Source organism: Balearica regulorum, chromosome 2 (assembly GCF_011004875.1).
Source record: "Balearica regulorum gibbericeps isolate bBalReg1 chromosome 2, bBalReg1.pri, whole genome shotgun sequence".
NCBI lineage: Eukaryota > Metazoa > Chordata > Aves > Gruiformes > Gruidae > Balearica > Balearica regulorum.
The window spans coordinates 93,948,988-93,970,366 of NC_046185.1; the positions used below are offsets into that span (position 1 = coordinate 93,948,988).

The window sequence follows — 21,379 nt, forward strand, 5'->3', positions numbered from 1 at the left end:
CACCGTGACCTTCCTCCTCCCCTTCCCCGGGGGGGGTTTCCGAGGCGGCGCAGCATCACGCCAGCCCCTTCCCCTTAGCCTGAAACCCCGGGGCTCTTCCCGGGTGGCTGACCGGAGCCGCCGGGGCCCGGCTTCACGGGCCGTGCCCCGCAGGCAGAGGTTCACCTGCCATCTAGCGGGGTTTCTCCGTCCCTGCGCCTGCCTCCGCCTTACTCCCGCGGCACCGGCCCCTGCGGAGGGCGCAGCGGGGTGTACGCGGGGGGACGTGGGGTGCGTGTGTGCACCGCCCCGGGCGGGCGGGAGCCGCGGGGAAGCTGCGCACGGCGGGGGGGTGTGTGTGTGTGTGTGTGTGTGTGCCTGTGCACGGAAGGGGTGCGCACCGGGGGCTGCGTGTGTGCCCCAGGGGTGTGTGTGTGTGTGTGTGTGCATGCACGAGGGATGTGCACCGGCAGAAGGCTGTGTCCGTCGTGGGGGGTACACGGAGGGGGTGTGCAGCGGCTGGGGGAAGCGTACACCTCGGGGGGTGGGCGGCACGGAGGGGGTGCGCACCCGGGGGGCACTGTGCGCGGACTGAGGGGTGCGTGTGCGTGCTGGTGGGGTCTGTGCACGGAGGAGGTGCGCACCGGGGACTGCGCGTGTGCCACGGGGAGGGGCCGTGCTCGGGTGAGGGGTGTGTGCACCCACCCGTGTGAGTGCGCAGCCACCGGGGCAGGGGGGGGCTGTGCGCGTGCTACCGGAGGGCTACGCACGGAGGGAAGCGCGCGCCCACCGGGTGCCCGGGGCGGGCGGCTGCGCAGGGCCGGTACCGGGGCGGCACCGCCGGCAGCGTCTGTGTCGGGGCGGGCGCGGCGGAGCACCGCCTCCCCGGGCAGCGGGGCGGGCCGCTCGCTCGGGCCTTGCTCGCTGGGGCCTGGCCGCGCCGGGTGAAGGGCCGATGGAGGCGGCGGGCAGCGGGGGAGCGGCGGCGACGACGGGCGGCATTGCCCTGCACGACTTCAGCGGGCGGCTGGGCGAGCAGCGGGTACACTTCCACGCCATGCGGCTGCGGGACTCGCTCTTCCTCTGGGTGGGCGCCGCGCCCGCCCTCGCCAGCCTGGCCGTCGCCATGTGCAGCCCCCGTGTGAGTGTCCCCCCGCCTCTCCCGGGCTGCCGGGGCCTTGCGGCCGGCGGGAGCCCAGCGGCGGGGCGGGCGGCTGGCGGGGTCTCCTTCCCCGCGCTGCCGGGGACTAAGCCCTGCTCTCTGCTGTGCTCCGCTTGCAGGACAGCATCCCGGTGGCCGCCTCGCTCCTGGGGGACCCCTCCGACACCGCCTCCGCCTGCCTGGCTCAGCGCTTGGGTAGGTGCGGGCGCGGCGGCTGCGCGCTCCCGCCGGCGGGGGAGGGAGGCCGGATCCGGGGCGGCGGGCGGAGCCGGGCTGGGAGGCTGCCTTCCGTGGGGGCGGCGAGAACACGCGGGTCGGGCCCGGGCGGAGGCGTTTCGGGTGGCCGTGGAACCACCGCTCCCGGTCCGGGTGGGCGCAGGGGGAGGCGGTGCTTGCTGCCCCCGGCCGAGCCGCAGCCGGTGTCCGCTGGGCTGCTGCTGCGGGCCGGCCCTCCTGGCGATGGCAGGTTCACGGCCGTCTCCGTTACGATTCACGTTTTTCAGCAGTGTACGAGTCAGCCTGACCTCAGCAGATGGAGTCTCTGCCTCAGGGCGCGTTGAATATTATTAAAACCGTATTATTTAATATCCTGAGCCTGGCTTTGTGTGCGAGGCAGGGGAAGCGCACACTTGTGCCTATCAAGTGGGATTTTCAGTGATCTCCTCTCTATAAAGCTGTAATAATTCTGTGCTATAGGGTGAGGTGGCCATCATGCAAGGCATGTGCATTTTGCCTGAAGGTGAAGCCAACCCTCATCACATCTTGCACTTTTTAGCCCCCAAATTCTGAGAAGTTCTGGCCTGGAAAGTCCTGGATCATCTCCGAGATGCCCGTGTTTGATCTGACTGTGCCTGCAGTGTGTAACGGGCACCTCTCGGGATGTCTCCGTTGTGAGCACATGTGAGAGTGTCCTGCTATACCTGGTGCAATGCCGACCTAGTCAGATTTCTTTCTGTTGTGGTTTAACTTGGCCGGCAGCTAAAATAACCACACAGCTGCTTGCTCGCTCCCCCCCCCTCAGTGAGATGGGGGAGAGAATTGAAAAAGGAAAAAAAAAAAAAAAGACTCGTGGGTTGAGATAAAGACAGTTTAATAGGACAGAAAAGGAAGATGAATAATAAAAATATACAAAACAAGTGATGAACAGCACAATTTCTCACCACCCAAAGCCTATACGTAGCTAGTTCCCGAGTGAACCTGCCTCCTGGCCAACCCCCAGTTATATATGGAGCATGATGTCATATGGCATGGAATATCCTTTTGGCCAGTTTGGTTCAGCTGTCCTGGCTGTGCTCCCTCCCAGCTTCTTGTGCACCCCCTGCCTTCTCCTTGGGCAGGGCAGTATGAGAAGCTGGAAAGTCCTTGACTGCTTGGCAACAGCTAAAAAAAATCAGTGTGTTATCAACATTATTCTCATCCTAAATCCAAAACGCAGCACTATACCAGCTGCTAGGAAGAAACTTAACTCTTTCCCTGCCGAGAGCAGGATACTTTCAAACTCCTGTATCTCTAAAAAAAACCACTTGGCCTAATGCATCCTAGCACCTTTACAACTCTGACAGCTGCATCATGCTGGTTACTCATCATCACCTATCAATAACTGATGCGGCTCCAGCTGGTGAACTGCTGAAGTACTTGTTACCGGGTTTTGCTGTGCTGCTTAATCTCATTTTCTGTTGTTTCAGTTGGAAAGGCCATGTAATTCTTAATTATTGGTGTGCTGATCTTTGTTACAGGCAGTATGTCCCGAGTTCATGTTGTCAGGCAGTTTCACAAGTCTACACCTACTTTTCTCCATGGCCGCTAAAGCATATCTAAAAAAAGATTGCTCACAAGACTGGTCTTTGAAAAACAGTCCTAGCATCCTTTCTCCATCCTGGTAGCTTAGCTTTTAATAACCACTGTTGTAGTCTCCCCTGGTGGCAGCTCTTTCTCTACATACTGTGTTCAATCATTTCTACTTTAAGTAATAATTCTGTAGGGCACTGTATAACATGATTTCTTTATGTGTAATTAGCGCATTATCCTTAAGAGGTCAGATAGTAAAAATACAGTCAGAGAGGGTTTACTTTGGGTAAAGTGTAACAGTTTATTCCATTTTCTGTTTGATCTCCGCATTAGTTATTTCTTCTGAATCTTGCTCTAAGCTTCTGTGTAGTGTTGCAGTCCAGCTAACAGCTCTAAGCTGTCTCGGTGATTCCCACCCTCTCCTGTCTTTTTTTTTTTTTTTTTAAGCATATATGCTATCTTTATTCTTAAAGATTTCATAGCTAGAGTTGCTGATAACTTGTCATTTCTTATATTAGTTCTTTCAATGTTCTAGGACAAAGGCTGTCCAGATCACCTGATTTTTCTCCCAGTAAGTGGTTTAAGTTTTGCTGCCTTTTTTTCTTTTTAAGGTCCTTTTCTCATTTACATTGCTAATTTCACATACTTTGTTACTGAGAACTGATAGTGTTGCTTGGTACTGGGATATCAGTTATCTTTATCCTCAGAGTATAATGCAGCTTCCTATTTGCTTTTTGTTTGTGGTTTAAGTATCTTTCATTATTTTGTCTTAAGCTTTCTGTGCTAGCTGTGGCCCAGCTAGGCTTTGGGGCAATATTCCTCTGTATCCGTGCTGTCAAACCTCGGGGTTGCAGTTTTCCTGGCTGGTCAGTCCCTTTTATATTAGTTATAAATATAAGTCTTTCTTGTGCTATCCTGCTTAAGGTGTACTGTATTGAGGAAGGCCTGTAGACCTTTTTCAACTTTAGTTGGAAAGTCAATAATACGCTTCTGGCTTTGAATAATTACATGCTTCCCCTTCACCTGATCATAAGAGAGTTTTGAGAAGAGAAATAAATCTTTCTGAAATCCTACACCTTAGTTTTTAGGCTTGCTTTTGTCAGTCCAGCAATTTAAGTTGGCTCATGGTCACTTATGCCAAAATTCTTTATTCTCCCGAAACTAGTGGATCTGAAAGATCATCATCAAGCATCTCTGTATCTTCTTTGTTTCACAAAGTGCTCGGTAAGGAAATCTGTGTTCTGCCGTGACTGGAAATACCAAGCTTTGCTGTTACTGTTAAGTTTTTCTCTGGGAAATTAAATCCTTCTTACTCCCACAAATTCTGTAATAACAGAGACACTTACTCACAGCCAAGTCTGACTTGAGCTGTACTTCAACGTAGCATTTTTAACCATCCTGCCATGTGGTAATCTTCAGGCAGGCAGTATTTTTTTTTTTTTTCTTTTCCTATGCTGTCACCATTTTTTCCATGCTGTTTCCATTCTGGTCTTCACAGGCACTAACTTAAGTACCATACAATGCCACTTGAACATAAGTATTTTTATTTCTTCTATTTCCCAGTCGCATTCCATCACCTACCTTTTGTTCCTGCAATGTCAGGTTCCTGCCCTGGCGCAGAAGTTTCAGCATTACTGTGCATGGGGTACACATTCTCCTGCTGTTTTCTTTATAGCCTGGTAGGGGTCCTCACCAGAACAGCTGCATTTGGGGTACTGACTCTATCTTCTCCCTTATTTCAAGGTTGGGGTTTTGTTTTTTTTGTTTTGGGGTGGTTTTTTTTCCGTTGCTGAAGACATCTGCCACATTCCTGTTCCTATTTCTATCTATACCTGATTGTATTAGTGCAGGGACTGTTTCGTACCACCCTGCCTGATTGCTCTGGCATGAGATGTGTCTCACTAGTCAAGGGACTGGCAGACTCTTGATGAAGATCACCCCAACCTCTTCTTCAAGTCTTCCCCAGCTGGGCACAGTTCCCCTCCACCACCTCTTTTCCAGCACGAACAGTCTACAAACTTATGCCTAACACTTGTCCGTTCTCCTGCTCCCACTGGGCTCCTCTTCAAGCTGAGATTTGGGCCTTGGCCCTGTCCGTGAGGTGGTAGGAGCAGGTCCATGCTGCCACAGCGCCTCTCGGCACCCAGCACGTCCCGGACGATGGGCTCTCGAGGAGGCTTTTTCCCCACTTTGAGGGGCTGGTGCAAGAGGGGTTAGTAGCCAGGCTGCATGGGAAGCAGCCCTGCTGAAAAGTTTCTTTATGTAAACCTTCTCTTTTGCAGTTTTCTGCTCTGAAATTGCAGATGGTCTTCCATGGAGGTATAAGATCTTCCCTCTAACGTCCTTCTCACGAGAGTCCACGTGTCCAAATGAATCCGCAGGGAAGTGGGGACAGAAAAGGTCCCGCTGGGAGCAGAGCTTCTCGGTGCAGTCAGCCCTGAGGGATTCACAGTGTTCCCAGGAACTGGAGCAGCATCCCAGAGACTCAATCGTTTCTTACGCAAACATAATTAAGAAGTTGAGTTTTGATGCTGCAGTGCACGATGTAGCTTTGTTAGATAGGATAATAGTGTTAATTAGTTCAGAATTAGTGTTGCATTCATTTAGGGCGTGATAATGAAGCACTAGTGCTTACAAAACATGCTGCTTTATACCACAAAATCTGGTGCCAAGCACTCATTTTTCTGCAATCAGAGCAACGTGGTGCATTATATCAGCATTTTGTAGTGCCAAGTCTTAAAAGGCCAACGAGTCCTTGCATTTCAGAAGCAGCTCTACTTACTGAGCCAGGAAGCTGGTAACCCGTTAGAATGGAAAAAATGATAACAAATTGATTTGCCTAATGAAAATGCCTCAAAGGTGCTGTTTAAGTACATTTTATATGTATATATAGGTTTCCTGTAGTTAACTTTCCCATTTAAAAAGGATTGAGATATCAGGAGTTCTGGTGTCTTTATTTTCAATTTTCAAAATTCAGATGATATTTTTGAATATTCAGCAGAACGGTCTGATTTCTCCCTGGGATTGTCAGCTCCCAGCTCATTCCCTGCCAGGAATGTCTCGTGACCCAAATACCATTTTTTATCTTCTATTTTACACAACTCAATTTGAATATAGTGCCTATTTTTCCTCTATAGCGCTTACATTCTTCACAAAGTTTAGCTTTAGCAGTGTATAAAGAGAATTACAAATATGCTATATTACTACTACTAAAAGCTAAGTAGGATTCCATTTTATTATTTACAAAACACTTTTTGGTGTTATCTATTCTACTCTGATGGTTAAATCTTCCTGCCCCAGTGGACATTATTTTTGTCACTGTTAATTAGCTCTGTCGTGGAAGGCAGCGCTTAATTTTATAGCACCTCTCTCTAGGTATTTGTCATTACAGCAGCCCGGAACTTGAGCTCGGCTTCATCATGTTCAACGCAGGCTCTGCAGCCTCCCAGAGTGCTCACGGACACCATATAAATCAAGGTTAAAGGAAACAAAATGATTGAGAGCAGGCTTAGACGAGAGTGGTGCACGCTACTGGGGGCCTTTTTAGGGGTTCATCATAAAACAGAACTTTGTTAATTGGGGCCTAATCACTTTCTCATGTGCTTTCCCCTCCGTAAGTGTTTTTTCGCAGCGTAGACTTACCAACTCATAAACTAGATTTCAGTGCTGAGAGTCCGGTATAGTCTGTGGTTTCACTTAAACTGTACTACATTGAAGCAGCATCCAAAAATCCACTGAGAGCACTGTGAAGCTTTCCAGTGACTAATGACTTTTTGCATCAGGCCAAAAACTAGTTGATAGTCCCCAGGCTGACATTGCCTATTTCAGTGATGCGCGTAGTTTTGCCCAACGTGCCAGCGCTCATGTACTCGCTCTGCTGTCTCTTTATAGCTGGGTCCAGCGCGGCAGGAGTGGAGAATGTTGTCTTAGAAACCCTCACGATACAGCTTTTTAAAAGGCTTGCTTGAATATTATCATAACTTTCATGTAAGAGCAAACTATGGCTGACTACTCTGTTTTGTGTTTTAGCCAGCAAGACCAAAAAACAGATATTTGTCAGCTACAATCTTCAAAACACAGACAGCAATTTCACCTTACTCATAGAAAACAGGATCAAAGAAGAAATGATGGCTTTTCCAGAGAAGTTCTGACTTTTCATCATTGTAAAATAACCGGGGTTTTTGTTTTAGAAAAACTGATTGCCATTTTCACACTGACATTAAGTTAGTATGTTTGTTTTGTATTGTTTTGATTGAATTTGCAATTGTTATTAAATATAGCTGGACCTAAATACAGTTGGACCTGGATTATTTTTTTTTCCCTTTTTTTTCCCCTCCAAATTTGCTACCTTGTTAAGTAGGGGACAGCCGAGTAGAAAATACACTGCAATGTGAGAACATCATCAGAAAAGCATGTGTGGTGTCTGGCCTGCGTGCAGTATAGAGATCTGCTGGGAAATCCATTCCAAATTCTACCTGTACAATTAATGTACTATGTAGTAGTACCGAACGTAGTATTGCAGGTTTTAGTGATCAAATAACGGAACCCCCATGTTTTCTTGTATTGAAAAGCCGCAACATAAAATGAGCGTTACCTTGCTCTATCTTCTTAGCCCCTGTTGGTTGTAGTGCTAAACACTGAATTTCCTTCCATCTCTTGGGCACTGAGAACACCAGAAGGCTTTCACAAAGGATTTTCTGTATGGCCCCAAGGGCTGTGTAGAAGGAAAAGGCACAGCTTGAACCTCGGAGCAAGAAATAAATCTGTCGGGCTGCTAGAAGGGCATCACTTGTGTAAATTGAGCATACTTATTAGAAAAATCAGAGCAGCCGCCACCAAAGCAAAGTGTCCTGCTGCCACATCTCTGGGCTTGCTTTTAGGTAGGATGGATATGCTTTCAAAGGCAGATCCATGGGCTATTTTGTTCAACAGGAAGGGCAGCTAAAATTAACTATACAAAAACTCCAAAAAAGCAACCACAGAGCCAATGGCACGGTGACCGTTTGCAGCTGTCGATACATGCTGTGCTACGGCACACCACCTACAATTCACAGCAATTTGGAGGAGCACTGAGTGTAGCAACCTGATTGAGTCCAGGTTCTTTCTTTTGCGTTGCAAGTTGAACCATGACTCAAACATAAGCTTCTGATACAGCTGGAAAAAATAGCGCTACTGCTGTCCTAAAAACCTAGAGAAAACTGATGAACTTACCTTGCTGTGGCGGCACAATCAGCAATTAAAAGCTGTAACGGAGAGGCTGCTGATGTAGAAGATGTAACCCCTGATGAGTCTCTTGTCCGAAGGGGTTTGAACGCCCAGCGGCCTCGACGTTGCAGGTTTGATGTGGGTGCAGAGGGCCCTTCCTTACCTGGTGGGAACAGGCGCCGGTCCTTGGCCGCAGTTCAAGATCGGAATAGCAAAAAGCAACTGTTGGAGGGTATTTTCTTTTTAATTTACACCGCCCAGGAAAGTGAGTCAACTGTTCTTCTGTGACTGAATGTAAAAGGTAATTAGTTGCAAATCAATGAGCTGATTTAATTAGTCTGATTTAAAATCAGCTCATTCTGTTTGTAGAGGAGGGTAGGGCTGTTTGCTGGGGTGTCACATTAGCTGCTGCCGGGTGGTTTCGGAAATCACTGCGAGGGAGCCAGACCAAGGAGAACAAACTGATGGGACAACGTCATTTTATTCTGTACATCTACATACAAAGTTCTTTTCAGTAGGTACAACAGATGTAACATCATGCAGACATTTAGCTTGTAAGACTGTTTTCAGTACTTGATTTAAGCTTGTGCTATGAGGAAGCACCACCAGACTATTCATGATCAAAACGTACAGTAACACGATTCTTTAAAACTTCATCAGAAACTGAAATGGGGAGGGAGGTCTCACCCACTAGACATAGCACACCATACTCCTTTCCCAAAACATTTTACACAATACATTTAAAATGAGGTTTTTCATTTTATTTTTCTTTAAAAAAAAAAAAAAGTTACAGCAGGGGAGATCACCCCCCCATTTAATAGCGTTGTCTTATGTGCCAGCTACAGGCGCAACTTGACTTGACATTCACAGAGTTCAGTTAATGGCACTTCTGCTTCCAATTTGGTGACCTTTAGTGTTTGGCTCCAGGAAGTGGCAACAGTTAAAATACTTCCATTAAAAAAAAAAAAAAAAGCCCAGTTAACAAAACTGAAAAGTAAATCTCACAAACTCCTTTCTGAGGTGCCACAAAACACTTGCAAACAGGTGACTGTTGTTATCCATTTGCAGCATGTGGGGCAACAAAAGCAGTACTGAAACCTTAAAAGGGGAAACCTCCCCCCAAGATCAAGCATAATATCACTTTCACATTTTTGTTTAAACTCACAAAGATGGAAGAAAGCCCTTAAATGGTAAACCCAAAGAAAAATCCACTGATGGGCTTAGAGGTTACTGAAGGTTCACAGAAAAAGGCCAAAATGGACAGGACAGCTTTGACCGCTTCCCCTGCTGTGGTGGCCAGGAGGAGCCGCCTGAGAAAAGCTTTTCCTGATGATGGCTGTGGAGGAGACGTGGCCGAGGAGCTGATGGTGTGGCAGCCCGAGAGCCCCGTCCCGCCGCGGGACTACGCAGAGGACGGTTTCTCTCCATCTTTTCCTTTCTGCCCTGCTGCATCACCTGGTGCCCGACTCCTCCACACGAGATACGCTTAGCTAAAGCTTTCCCAGCTCCGAGCGTGTGTGGGAAAAAAAAAAAAAATCACAGAAATGTTCCGTCTTTTCAGGAAAAGGAGCAAAGCTGGAGCTGCCAAGGCAGGAAATTAGTTTGTGTTTTATTGTCATGACAGAGGCAGAGGGCCAGACCAACTTGAGATGTTGGGGCTCTCCACCTTGCAGAAGATCAGTACCAACTACCTGGTTTCAGGCAAAAAAACCCAAAAAGCAGCAAATCAAGTCAATTTTAGAATTAAAAAAATTGCTGCATATTCCTGTCACCTAGTTTGTTTATTATATAAACATCGATATGCTTAAACAACCATTTTCTTCCCTGGGCCCGTCTGTCACAAGAGAGCAACCACCAGAATAGGAAACGACAAAGCGCTGTGGACAACAGCGGTGAGCACACCAGGACCGCTGGCAGTGCTGGAAGCAGCCGGTTTAATAGGCTTGTGGATGGTCTACAAGAGCCGTACCGTAGCTTGAGCACACGCGCACAGAGACCACGAACGAAGGAGCCGCTGGCTCCACGGCACGATGGATGGCAGGACGCCGCTCTCCGCCTCTGTGCTCCCCCTGCTCCTCTGCTTTCAAGCCCTTTTCCATTAAGACTTGTTTTGCCTCTTCAAGTTTTTGTTGTCAACCCACTTTTTTTATTCCCCCCCACCCCAAATGTGTGTGGGTTGCTATGAGCATCTCATATCCAAGGCAAAAGTTATTGCACAAATTTGGCACGTGAATACTGCATGAATGAGGAAGGCCTGGGGTTTTTCCTTAGGTGAACACAGGCTGCAGAAATCTCAGCACAGAACAAAAAGAGAAGCAGCCGCGCTCGAGCTCGAGAATAAAACTTGAGTGTAAGGAAGATCGGGCTCTCGCTGTCACAGCAAGTCTAGCAAAGGCGAAAAAACAAACAGTAGTGTAACTTTGGGCAAAACTACCATCAACTGGTCCAGTGTTTCGTACCAGGCTCCAGAAGAACCTGAATGTCCACATCCTCTGTACAAAAATTAGCAGCTTTAGGACAACATTGTTACTCTGAACACAACAATCTCTGTCGCTTCTGCAGGTCTACCTGTCCCCTTGCACTCATCAGCGTCTGAGGCTGCGCTACTTGCTGCATCGCCTGCCGGGGAGCACGTATCTCTAATTTATTGGGGCCTGTAAGAGGACATCGGCAGCCTAATGGAGGATGGAAATTGTTAGGTACAGTAGTTAATTGACAATATATACAGCAAAGGAGGAAGGGGGAGGGAAGGTAGAGGACGAAAGTGCAAATGAGCGCTTTCCATGCGTACGAACGCAAGATGTACGTCAAACAAAGTGGCAATCATATGGATGGTCAATACAACATCGACATCCTGCTGCTCTGTTTGTTTGAACGTCTGCACTACCGAGCAATCACAAATGGATGGCCTGAGTGAGAAAGGAGGAGGAGAAGGGAGAGAGAGCAGGGAGGTTAACTACAATGCAAGAAAGCTGTTCCTTTACAAAGTCCTTGCATTGAACTAGATCCTCACGGTATTCACACAGTGAGAACCAAAAGCCGATCGCCAAAGGAAATAATTGGTTTGGGGGCTGGAGGAGAGAGGTCGAGTGGCCACTATCAAAGTGCCATCTGCACAGTAGGAGGCAAACGGGATGTTCACTTTGCTTAGCCTAGAGTAGGATCGATCCAATTGAAGTTGGCTTTTTTTTTTTCCCCCCCCTGAATGAAAATACTACGAAAGCAGTTGGGGAAGGGGGGAAGTCTGGGTGAGTTCACTGTATATTCTTGGGCCAGAACCAGAAAACACCTCTAAAAGCCCCAAGACAGCCAACAGCAGACCGTAAGTCATTATTCACAGGCTAGCAATTCATTCCTTAAGCATTTTGTCCACTTAAATTGAAAACAAAACCTCTGGTTCTAAAAACAGGTAAGGCAACGCCAGGACACTCATTTCCCTGGAGCGGGAATCCCAGCTGTGCTGCCTTTTGGAATACAAGTACAGATCGTAGCCCATGCTCCTTACTTTTTGTCCCTGCTGGTCTATGCTTTTCTCCTGGAGAAGTCAATCAGAGATTCTGGGCTTCCTGGTAATTAAAGCCATTGTCAGCAAAACTAATTTTTGCATCATTGGTCAAATAATTTACATCATGTACATCACTATTAAAGACCATCAGGAACCGCCTAAAAGAGGTTAATGGACACTTAAAATGCAGACGGCTGATTCTTGCTGAAAAATCAGCTTGTTTGGGTAGGATTTTCTTCACTGCATTTGGTGGGAAAAAAAAAGGTACTAATTTAGAAAGTAACTTTTAAGTGCACATGGGCTATAAAAACCAAACATAAGCTGCCTAAAATGCAGTCAGAGTCACAATAGGTTTTGCCTTTTTTTTTTTTTTTTTTTTTTTTTTTTGGTGTATACAAACACAGCAGGCAACCTGGGCACTTGGACTTTCTAGACAGGTAGAAGAATGTTGCACAAGTCTAAATTTCAGTCAATTCAACTTTGCAGTGGATCCCTCTTTCCTTTAAAGAAACACAAAAACAAAACAGAAAACAACACCCCCCCCCCATGGTTTCTTTCTTGGAATGGCTGCACCTCTTATTATAAGATGGCTTCATTTTTGTGATCTATGAAAGGAAAAGGAAATAAAGTGCTTCTTGAGAATAAATCAAAATAAATATACATATTTAATGGCAGGAAAAAAAGAGGTCTGAAGGGCTACCTCCAGCCAGGTCTTTTCTCAGATGAGTCTTTTCTCCCATACTTTTTCAAGAGCAATCTGCACAACAGTTGAAGATGCCAGAAGTTGCTTTAGCAGCAGAATTGAATTCCCCCAAGTCTGTGTCTGCTCCATCACTGGTTTGTAAAATCTGTGCAAAACACCTTTGCCCAAAGTGCTGCTCTTCCTGCACAACAGCATCAAATAATATACAAAAGAAAGAGAAGGGGAAAAAAAAAACCCAACCAAAAAAAAAAGAAGGAAAAAATAATCCACCCGGTTACATTGACTTCATCCCGTTGGCAGTGGTGTTCTCCGAGATCCCGTCGCTCACAGCTGCCGAGTCGTGGAGGCCGGAGTAATCCTTGAGTTCAGAGTTTGTCAGGAGCAGGGGCTGCTCCCCCTTCTTGTGCGGCAGGAGGGGCTGCCGGGTGTAATGTTCCCCGTCTGGGATGTTCTCAGGCAGGTTCTGGTTCTTGCTTTCCGGCAGCAGCAGGATGCAGATGATGCAGATGAGCGTACAGCAGGCAAAGATGACGTGGTGGAGGAAGTAGCCTTTCTGGTTGTGGAGCTCCATGATGGGGGCGGTCAGGCGGCCGAAGCCGGCGCTGGCCAGGACCAGCCCCAGCCCTCCTCCCCTGCAAACACAGCAGAGGTGAGAGCCCGGCCCCGCACCGCCCCATCGGCACCGGCACCCTGACGGGTCCCACTGGGCTCCCCCCTGTCCGGCATGCACGCGGGCATCCGAAATCCCCAAGGCAAACCTGGTTTGCTCCCAGCTTTCGTACTGTACAACTACCCTGCAAGGGAGTCGCTTTGCTGTTGTAGATCATCACTGCCTATTTGCCTCTGTGGGGAAATAACAGTACTCACTTAAGTATCTTTTCACGCCCATAAAACTATCCCCATGTAAGGAGAAGAGAAGCACTGTCATGTGAGTACGTAGACAGCCCTCTACAGTATTGCCACGTCCAAGTATTCCCATATTCCGCGAAGGAAAACCAGATTTTGCTAAGCATGCCAGCCTTCTCCAGCCTAGACAAGATACACCAAGAAACAGTAGGTGCGGAAGTCAGTTTTGGCTGCCTTTAAAACATCTGGCATCAATCAGCAGTGGAGGCAGAAGATTAGACTTTACAGGCCACTACCTCGATCCGTTATACCAAACATCAAGTGCTGAAATATTATCTCCATAAAAATGTGTTGTGGCTGGAACCTCTCAACACACTGATGTTGTAATGACATGCATCATTTTCAGAAAAAAACCCCAACAAAATAAAGATAACATAAGTAGTGGTCAGAATAGGAGAACAAGAGTTTGGGATTAGTTTCCGAGACCTTCTCTTAACTCACTGTACAAACTGAGGAAGGTCCCTCACTTTGCTCTTTCTTGCTCTTCTTGTGTATTCTTGTATCACAGAAAGGAGTTACGAAAAGGTAAACATTGGTGAAATGCTTAAACTGTAAATAGGTAACTTCATAAAATATTCTTTATGGCACAAATGCTTATTTATTAAATGCCATGTGCTCATGTATTGAGATGATACATATACGCACACCAAAAAAGAGTGAAAGCACATTAAAGTTTAAAAAAAGAGAAAAGTGTGAAAATAACCTCATCCACCCCAGTCACAAGCATGGAAATTGCTTGTGCAAACCAAATTCGGTGCTCTTTCCCGATTCTCGGCTATGCAAGCGACCTCTCTTGCAATTCCTCGTCTTGCTCATTAATGTCTCTCCTGGTTCTGGAGCAGTGTGCCCAGCACACCTCCGGCCAAGTGCGCACGGCCACCACATTTTGAGGCACAGCTCACGCTCCCGGGGCTCGTCCCTGCTCGTGATCCCACACGGAAGCAGCACCGTGTGTATTTCTGGGGCAGATCGTTCCCTCCTCCTGCTGCGGCACAACCGAGGTCTCTGGCCAGCGGAGCATCACCCTCAAGTGACTCGTTTTACCAACATCCCTGAGAGCGAGCGGCAGCTTGTCCTTGATTTTCCAAAGACGCTGGTGCCTGCAGAGGGAGGTCTCCCTGCGGGCTTAATCGCTGGCCCTCTGCTCCTCACTCCCCCACTGAGCTGGCCCGGGCAGCACGCTTCCTGCGGCTCCTCTGGGACACGCCATCTATTCCCAAACCCTCTGGTGGTCAGGTGGGCTTCAGGTGCTTCAGTTCCTGGCCCAGAGGCAGAAATGTAATTATTAACAATAATTAACCGGACCTTACAGAAGACAACTGCAGAAGATAAAGGAACTGCTTGGAAAAAAAAATAAAAAAAAAATAATTCATCGACCATTGAGCATACTAGAAATCACAGCACTACAAACCTACAAATGCCAAATTCACTCAGCCAACCACTGTGTTAGAGCTGATCTTCACCCAATCCTTTCCAAAATCCACTGCTGCTTACTTGGCAGCTAAAGGGCAGCAAGCACAGGTTTCAAAAAAAAAATGCTCCTGGGACACTGACCAGATCAAAAATTCATGTATGTACCTTCTAATTCTCCAGACTCTGCAGAGCGTCTTTCACAGACAGCAGTGATTTCCCCAAATACTCCAAAAGCCCTTATTAAAAACTTGCCAGCTTCCCAATGGCAATTTAGAAGCCCAGCTGAATGCAGCCATTGTGCAACTGGCCTCCCTGCAACTTCATTAATACACTCACACGAGTAATCGACACAACCAGCCCCGAACGCACAGCAAATCACTCTCCAAGTCTGCTCCGGAGCAACAAAAGCCTGGCTCATTCACATCAGTGTTTGCTATGGCTAAATTGTATCTCAGCCACCGAGGAAAAACCTGAGGTGAGTTTTAAAAGCTGCTGTAGAAGGACGTCAAGCAAGCTGAAAGGAAACAGGAAAAGGCAACGACAAAGACGGCTCTGTCATTACGGGTCAGGCAGCTTCAGATTTGGAAAGGGAAAAAAAAAGGGGAAAAAAAAATGTTTTTCCATATGACATCAGTAATTACAGCAGGTGTTACTTTATCCAGCACCATCAAACCAGAAAAAGGCTTGAAAATACATTTTTGTATGTGTCCTAGAAGATTTTTTATTTTAATGTTTTACTACTCTGCAGATATGAAAATGGAAAAAAAAAAATTAAAAGTGAAAATACCGTCAGGAATTTTTTGCTGTTCACGTGCACATCAAGAAAATGGATACAGGGCAAGAGAGGTAACACTCTCATCATTCGGTGTTTTCGCTGGCACTGTGGGGGAGCAGGTGGAAACCAAAAATGTCTAGGGTGTTTTGGGGCACCGCTCCTCCTCAGTACGGGCTTTCCCATGGTGGGGCACCAGCATTTGTATTTCAAACGCGCTCCAAGGTGCGGATCGGAGCCGAGGGAGGGCGTGTGAGGGCTGTTGGCACCACGGCCAGCCCCAGCTTCTCCTCTCGCACCTCCGCCTGGCAGCAGCTGCTGTGGGAGGCTTTCCCGTGGCACGGCCCCACGGGCGATCAGAGACACTTCCCCAATCCCCGCTCGCCCAGCGGCAGCAAGGCAGGATGGTTTACGGGAGGCTTACGGTCCTGACACGGGTAAATCGCAAAGGGACCATGCTCTGAAATTTTGTCCTCAGAAAAGGCCTCCCTGATCACAGTGGAGAATTTCCTCGCTCGCTACCACAGAGTTTTTTCAGACAACAGCAAAATATCCTCGCTGGTGTCCTTTGCTCGAATCAGTCTAAACCTAAGAACGGGGACTTGCCCTTCTCAGCACTGCTCAGGAGAATGGAGAAATGCTAGGCCTGTCTTCGTTTGTCTGTCTTGAGCAAACAGGTTGACGAGCGGCATGGCTCGGAGTACAGAAGAGCCAGAGAGCCATTCAGGTTGGAGGAGAGTTTGGGAGAGCACCTACTCCAGCCTCCTGCACAAAACAGGGCCTGAATTCAGGCCAGGTTTTTTTAGGGCTTTGTCCACTCAGCTCAGTCACTTCTAGAAGTCAGTCCCTGAAAACCTCCATGGTTTTCCCTGCCTTTGCTGCACACAAGTGACCCTGTTGTGTGCTCCGTCCTAGGTCGGAGCTTCAGTAACACACCAGCACACCCTTGGCCTCATGGGGCAAAGCACCACCTTTGAATAGCCAGGTCCCAGCAAACAGCACTACACTCCACTGGAAATTTGGCTTGAGACAGCTATTGATGGGTAAAGCTCTTAATTTGGCTATCGTTGCCCACTCTTCATTACTGCTAAAGCAGGACAGACAGAAAAAATCAGATTGCTTTTCCATTTGTTAGTAACCGAGCATGCAGAGGACAGGGAGAGGACGCATCACGCTTTCCTCAGCCTATTCCTACTTAGTAGCCATGCAACCTGCAGTGGTGTTCCCATCAAGATTACTACAGATGGATTATCGGTGTCACTTAGTGCTTAAATTCAGCGTTTGGAAGGAGCTCTGAACTGAAGGCCCTGGTGCAAGGAACGGGAGCTCTCTGGTGAAGCCCTCCTACCTAGCGCCAGGAGACCGGGGTGCAGTGCAAGGGTACGAAGGACCCCTCTGTGCTGCATGACAGGGTGGGACCTTTATGTCTCTGGAACCGGCAGCACCTCTTGATGCTGTTTTCCTCCTGCGCTGCTGTAACCATTCATCTCGACAACATAGCAGTAGAGCTGGATGGATGCTATGGGTTGCTCATCGTGTCACTGCCACCCCAATAATGGCAGCGCTGTTCTCCCCCCTCAGGCATGGGGGATTACAGGTAAAGGATTTGATCAGGGAAACCCCACAGACAGCCCCAGCTCTCTCTCTGCCTCCCTTTCCCTTAAAGTTTCTCGAGATTCAACCAATAGCATATTAAGATGGTCTGAAACACTAAATGGCATCTGAGGCATTATTTTGGAGAACAGTTTATGAGGGAGCAGCCACTGAAACGCAAGACACAAGGCAGCTTAACCACACCTCTGCCCGAGACAGGTTTATATGCCCTCCTGAGCTCCACCTACTAATTACAGTCCTGAGCGCATCTTATCAAGAGCTTCATGGCCGTAGGACCGCAAAGCACTGCAGAGTGTCATCAACCCTATCAATAAATGGGGACCCGGAGACCTATCCAGCTATTGTCACTCGCCTGGGGTCACCCAGCATCATCAGGGGAAGCAGAATTTTGGCTCCCAGCCAGGGTTTTGTCCCGTAGCAACATAAGTGATTTAAAGAAAAAAACTCGTTAAGTTCACACTGCACATCTGACCCTACTCGGCAGATTCTCTTCTGATTGATGTGTCCACGTCCTTATCTATATGCCTTTCAAACAGAGACAAGGAGAAAATTAAAGAAGCATGAAAACACCAAACTGACTGACATGCGCATAAGTAAATATCCGTTAGTGGTTTTGGGCTGCTGTATAATCTCCTCACCATTCACACTGCCTTTCCCTGTGGAAATAATGTTATCTGTAAAATACATTCACAAAGTCAGATAGCTTGGAAGAAAAGGCCATGGATCAAGGAGACTGTGGCTACTCAGCTGACAGTTTTGCTATAATACTTTTGCAAAGTTATTGAAAAGACATATAATTTGGAGGGGGGGGGGGAAAAAAAGGAAAAGTATCCTCTTCCCTCCATCCTTTCTCCCTGCCACCCATACGACCTACATTCCTGGGAAATTCAATGGAGTCAGGGCAGACTGTGGCATTGGTGAACGCGTGATCCAGAACACAAGCACAACTTCTGTGCTATGAAAAATAACAGTGAATACATAAAATGGTACAAAAACCTGACCATACAAAAACATTTTATGGGAAGCTGTCCAGCGAAGATCATCTGCCTGATTTCTACTATTGCCCAGGACAAAAGCGTTCCTCTTTAGAAAAACTGTGAGCCTCTGCTAAGACAGATCTGGGTGCAGAGAGAAAGATTACTTTATCTGCAATAAAGGCAGACCCCTCACACTGGTGCTGTAGGAGCGGCAGGACTGCAGACTCTCAGAGCACCCGTGCTCACAAAAAGTGTTTAACACCACATGCCACAACCCCTCCTTTCCACTGAAGCACCCTGATAGCTGGCCCGATTAGCCTGCCATACAGATGCAGGGATTGCCTGCACCTACGTCCTTGTCTGCACACTCGTGGAATTTCACTTTTAATATCAAGCCGTAAACTCACACGGTCGCCGCTTGCACAAATCCAGCAGAGTAAGCGAAGCAATAACACGGTTCAACCGCGCGACCTGGTTCAGCTAGGCGGTTAAGACGGTACCGCACTGCAAACCAACGCCACTCGTGCGATGCCTGGCCTGCTGATACTCACCACGATGGGACACAAGGTGGAGCCAGCGGAAACAAAGCCTCTCTGTCTACAGACAGGCGTTTACTTGGGCAGACTGACTGCAGCGACAATAAATTGAAGAGCGGCCCGAAAATTGCTGCGAGGTCTCCAGTTGTGGGGGATTTCCCCTCCCATACAATGCGTACAGTTACACAGTCAGTTATTAATGAAAGGAGGAGAATTTCTCCCCCATGCCGTGAAGAAGGGGGCTCCAATGTCTCACCTGATTACTGTGGGTGTGATTTCAGCACAGAAGAACACGCTGAGGCTTCCAACGGCATGCGAAGAAAACATACCCACGATGGAAAACGCGGTAGAGAATTTGTCTTTGACGCTGTCACTCATACCTGTCAAGACGAGCGTGTTCATAAAAAGTGAGAATGAGGCCAAACTTCCAAGGAAGAAAACAAGAAAACAGGCTTATGTTACTCATTCTCCCTAGATAAGAATTTGAGTCATTTTTGTAATACTAATTTAAAACTGGTATTTATAAAATCCATTCCCAAAGCACTCGTCACACAAACATACGTGAAAAAAAATCATAATGTCATGCCAAAAATAGCTGCAATCTCCGAATTATTTACGCCCAGCCACCACAAAAAGGTAAAACCCAAGAAAAAACACATCTTTGGGCAGTCTTTTAGGCACCAGCCACTTCCCTCCCACATTTGACAGACAAGCGGAGGCAGGCAGTGTTCATCAAGCTGCCAAACATCTGGTACAGCTCGGTGGCTCAGGCACCAGAGAGGCTCGCAGGACAAGCAGGGAAAGAAATAGAAGTGCTCCCATCTCCATGCTAAGCCCCTGCACGTGATCAGTCTGTAAACTCTGTCGTAACCCCCGGCTTGACAGCCTTCGCCTGACAACTCTGGGCGAGAAAAGCTGATGCCAAGGACGGTGAAGCACTCCCCTAAGCACCCGTGTCCAGCGAGGCTGTTTGCTCCATCATTTCACGGCTGGATGGCAGCAAGGTTTCTGAGAGCAAACAGTGTCTGTCAAGCATAGGGAGAAACCCCAGTAAAGCTAAACAAAGCTCAAGGAAACTGTCTCCTGGCCTCGATGATGACAAATCCCTTGCTTAATCCCTGCCCACCACCTTTTGCGGGCAGGGGTGGGATATCTGACCCAGGGTTGTACGTCATGGCCAGTGAGGAGGCCAAGTTGTTCACAGAGACTATTGCGCCGTACGAGGGGAACACATCCTGCCTCATAGGAGCGCTGAGGAAAGGACTGGAGCTTTGCAGCAAACATCCCCCAACCTTCCTACAGCCAGGTCCCAAGATCTGTCCCGAGAAAGGGCTGCTCACCAGCGTGCAGTCCCAAGCAGGTACGCTCTCTGTATGGATTCAACAAAAAGTAATGCCTGCTTTTGTTCTTGCTGAATACATCAGCTCTCAAGAGAGCAAAAGGTATCTGGGAGCTCTTAGGTTACAACTTCTGAAGCGTGCTATTGCCTGCTCAGGGCTAAGCCCTTTCTGCAATGCACCCCAAGTCTGTGGGAGAGGGCAAATACTGCCAGCAGACGGGGATGTGAGTGCGGCACCTTGCAAACTACAGGTCTCTGAGGCGCCCTGGCACCTCCTGCATAGTGGGTGAAGCTGCACCACTGACCCCGCAGGGAGTCACAACTGCTCAGCAGAACCGACCTTGGAACAGCTGGGCAAGGACAGGTCTGTTAAATCAAACACAGAAAGGTAGGGTTTGTTCTCCTGCCTGTCACCGCATTGCTATTAGAGTACTTCAGGCTGGGATAAGGTGCCCAAGGAAGTACTTTCTACAGTGTCTAAGTCCCCTTATCAGAAGGGACTTTGGCATCTCAGACCTTTATGGAAAAGACCAAAGTAGGAACATTGCTTTGTGAGAAGGAGACTTTCAAAGGAAGCACTGCCCCATATCTAAAAATAAACCTCAAGGGACCTCTGCACTGTCTCTTGACATGCAGAAGCAGGTCAGAATATGTGGAGGGGATGCTACACCAAGCAACTGCATGTAAACAAAGAGGCCTGCCCACAAGCGGGGTTTCAAGGCACTGTATAAGGGGCTTTCCCCCTGCACTCCTCTGCGGCAGCAGCTCCACTCTGGGTGCTTTTGCCGCAGCCTTTCAGATCCGCTCGCTCCTGGGGGAGTGCTTCCTGCGTGATGCAGGCCCATCTGTAAACCATACCTGAGTCTGGAAGTTGACTGTATTTTCCGATCACTGGATCCAAGACCATAGAAAGTAGAGTAAGATGAAAATGAAAGAGAAAGGGAGAGAAAACAAGAACATACTGTTGTTACATATGCAATTTATACTAAGAAAAAGAAAAAAGGTAAATCCCGCATAGTCCCCAGCCCCGTACACCTCTTTCCCATGCCGTGACTGGCACATTTTCCCGTGGCCACCAGATAGGACATGGCATTTCCAGGCCCCTTTCAGCTGGAGGACAGCATGCTAACGAGGCAGTGATAACAAATGCAGTGGTAAAGCATTTTTAAGAGCCTCAGAATTACCACTGGGATTAACACAAAGACCTCTTTGATGTTAGCAAAGGGGGAGAAGAGAAACTGTCCTGCTGCAGCCCCAAGGTAATGGCCAACAGATCTTTAGTTAGAGAGCAAAACCCTGTGCATCAGCACTGTTGCACTCTGGGAGACGTCTTCCTCGCCAAAACCCTGAGCTAGCGGTCCACGTGTCACACTGGGTGCCATGCGTCCTAGCTGCAAAGGAGTGCATGGCAGTACTGGGCAGCAACAACGAGCGGCACGAGCTGGGTGCAGTTTTGCTGGTGACCTCCCACCAGGCTCCT

The 21,379-nt window shown here is 48.2% G+C and overlaps 2 protein-coding genes across 2 annotated transcripts in view; one reads left to right on the top strand and one right to left on the bottom strand.

Moving 5' to 3' along the window:
• Positions 1–698: 698 nt before the first annotated feature.
• PSMG4 (proteasome assembly chaperone 4) lies at positions 699–7,220 on the top strand. Its single transcript, XM_075744953.1, has 3 exons — positions 699–1,120; positions 1,261–1,336; positions 6,959–7,220. Exons 1-3 carry the CDS (start codon positions 935–937, stop codon positions 7,078–7,080), a joined length of 384 nt encoding a protein of 127 aa, XP_075601068.1. The 5' UTR covers positions 699–934; the 3' UTR covers positions 7,081–7,220.
• Positions 7,221–8,596: 1,376 nt separating this feature from the next.
• SLC22A23 (solute carrier family 22 member 23) overlaps positions 8,597–21,379 on the bottom strand; it is a 114,291-nt gene continuing 101,508 nt past the window's right edge. The window contains 3 exon segments of the mRNA XM_075744952.1: positions 8,597–12,974; positions 18,817–18,940; positions 20,758–20,790. Of these exon segments, the coding sequence (XP_075601067.1) occupies positions 12,617–12,974; positions 18,817–18,940; positions 20,758–20,790 (515 nt within the window). The 3' untranslated portion in view covers positions 8,597–12,616.

What these genes read in the sequence shown, in the direction of transcription:
- PSMG4 (XM_075744953.1), top strand. Translation starts at nt 935, where the DNA reads ATGGAGGCGGCGGGCAGCGGGGGAGCGGCGGCGACGACGGGCGGCATT. An exon ending in TCGCCATGTGCAGCCCCCGT is followed by an intron (nt 1,121 to 1,260) that starts GTGAGTGTCCCC and finishes CTCCGCTTGCAG; the next exon opens with GACAGCATCCCGGTGGCCGC. An exon ending in CTGCCTGGCTCAGCGCTTGG is followed by an intron (nt 1,337 to 6,958) that starts GTAGGTGCGGGC and finishes TTTGTGTTTTAG; the next exon opens with CCAGCAAGACCAAAAAACAG.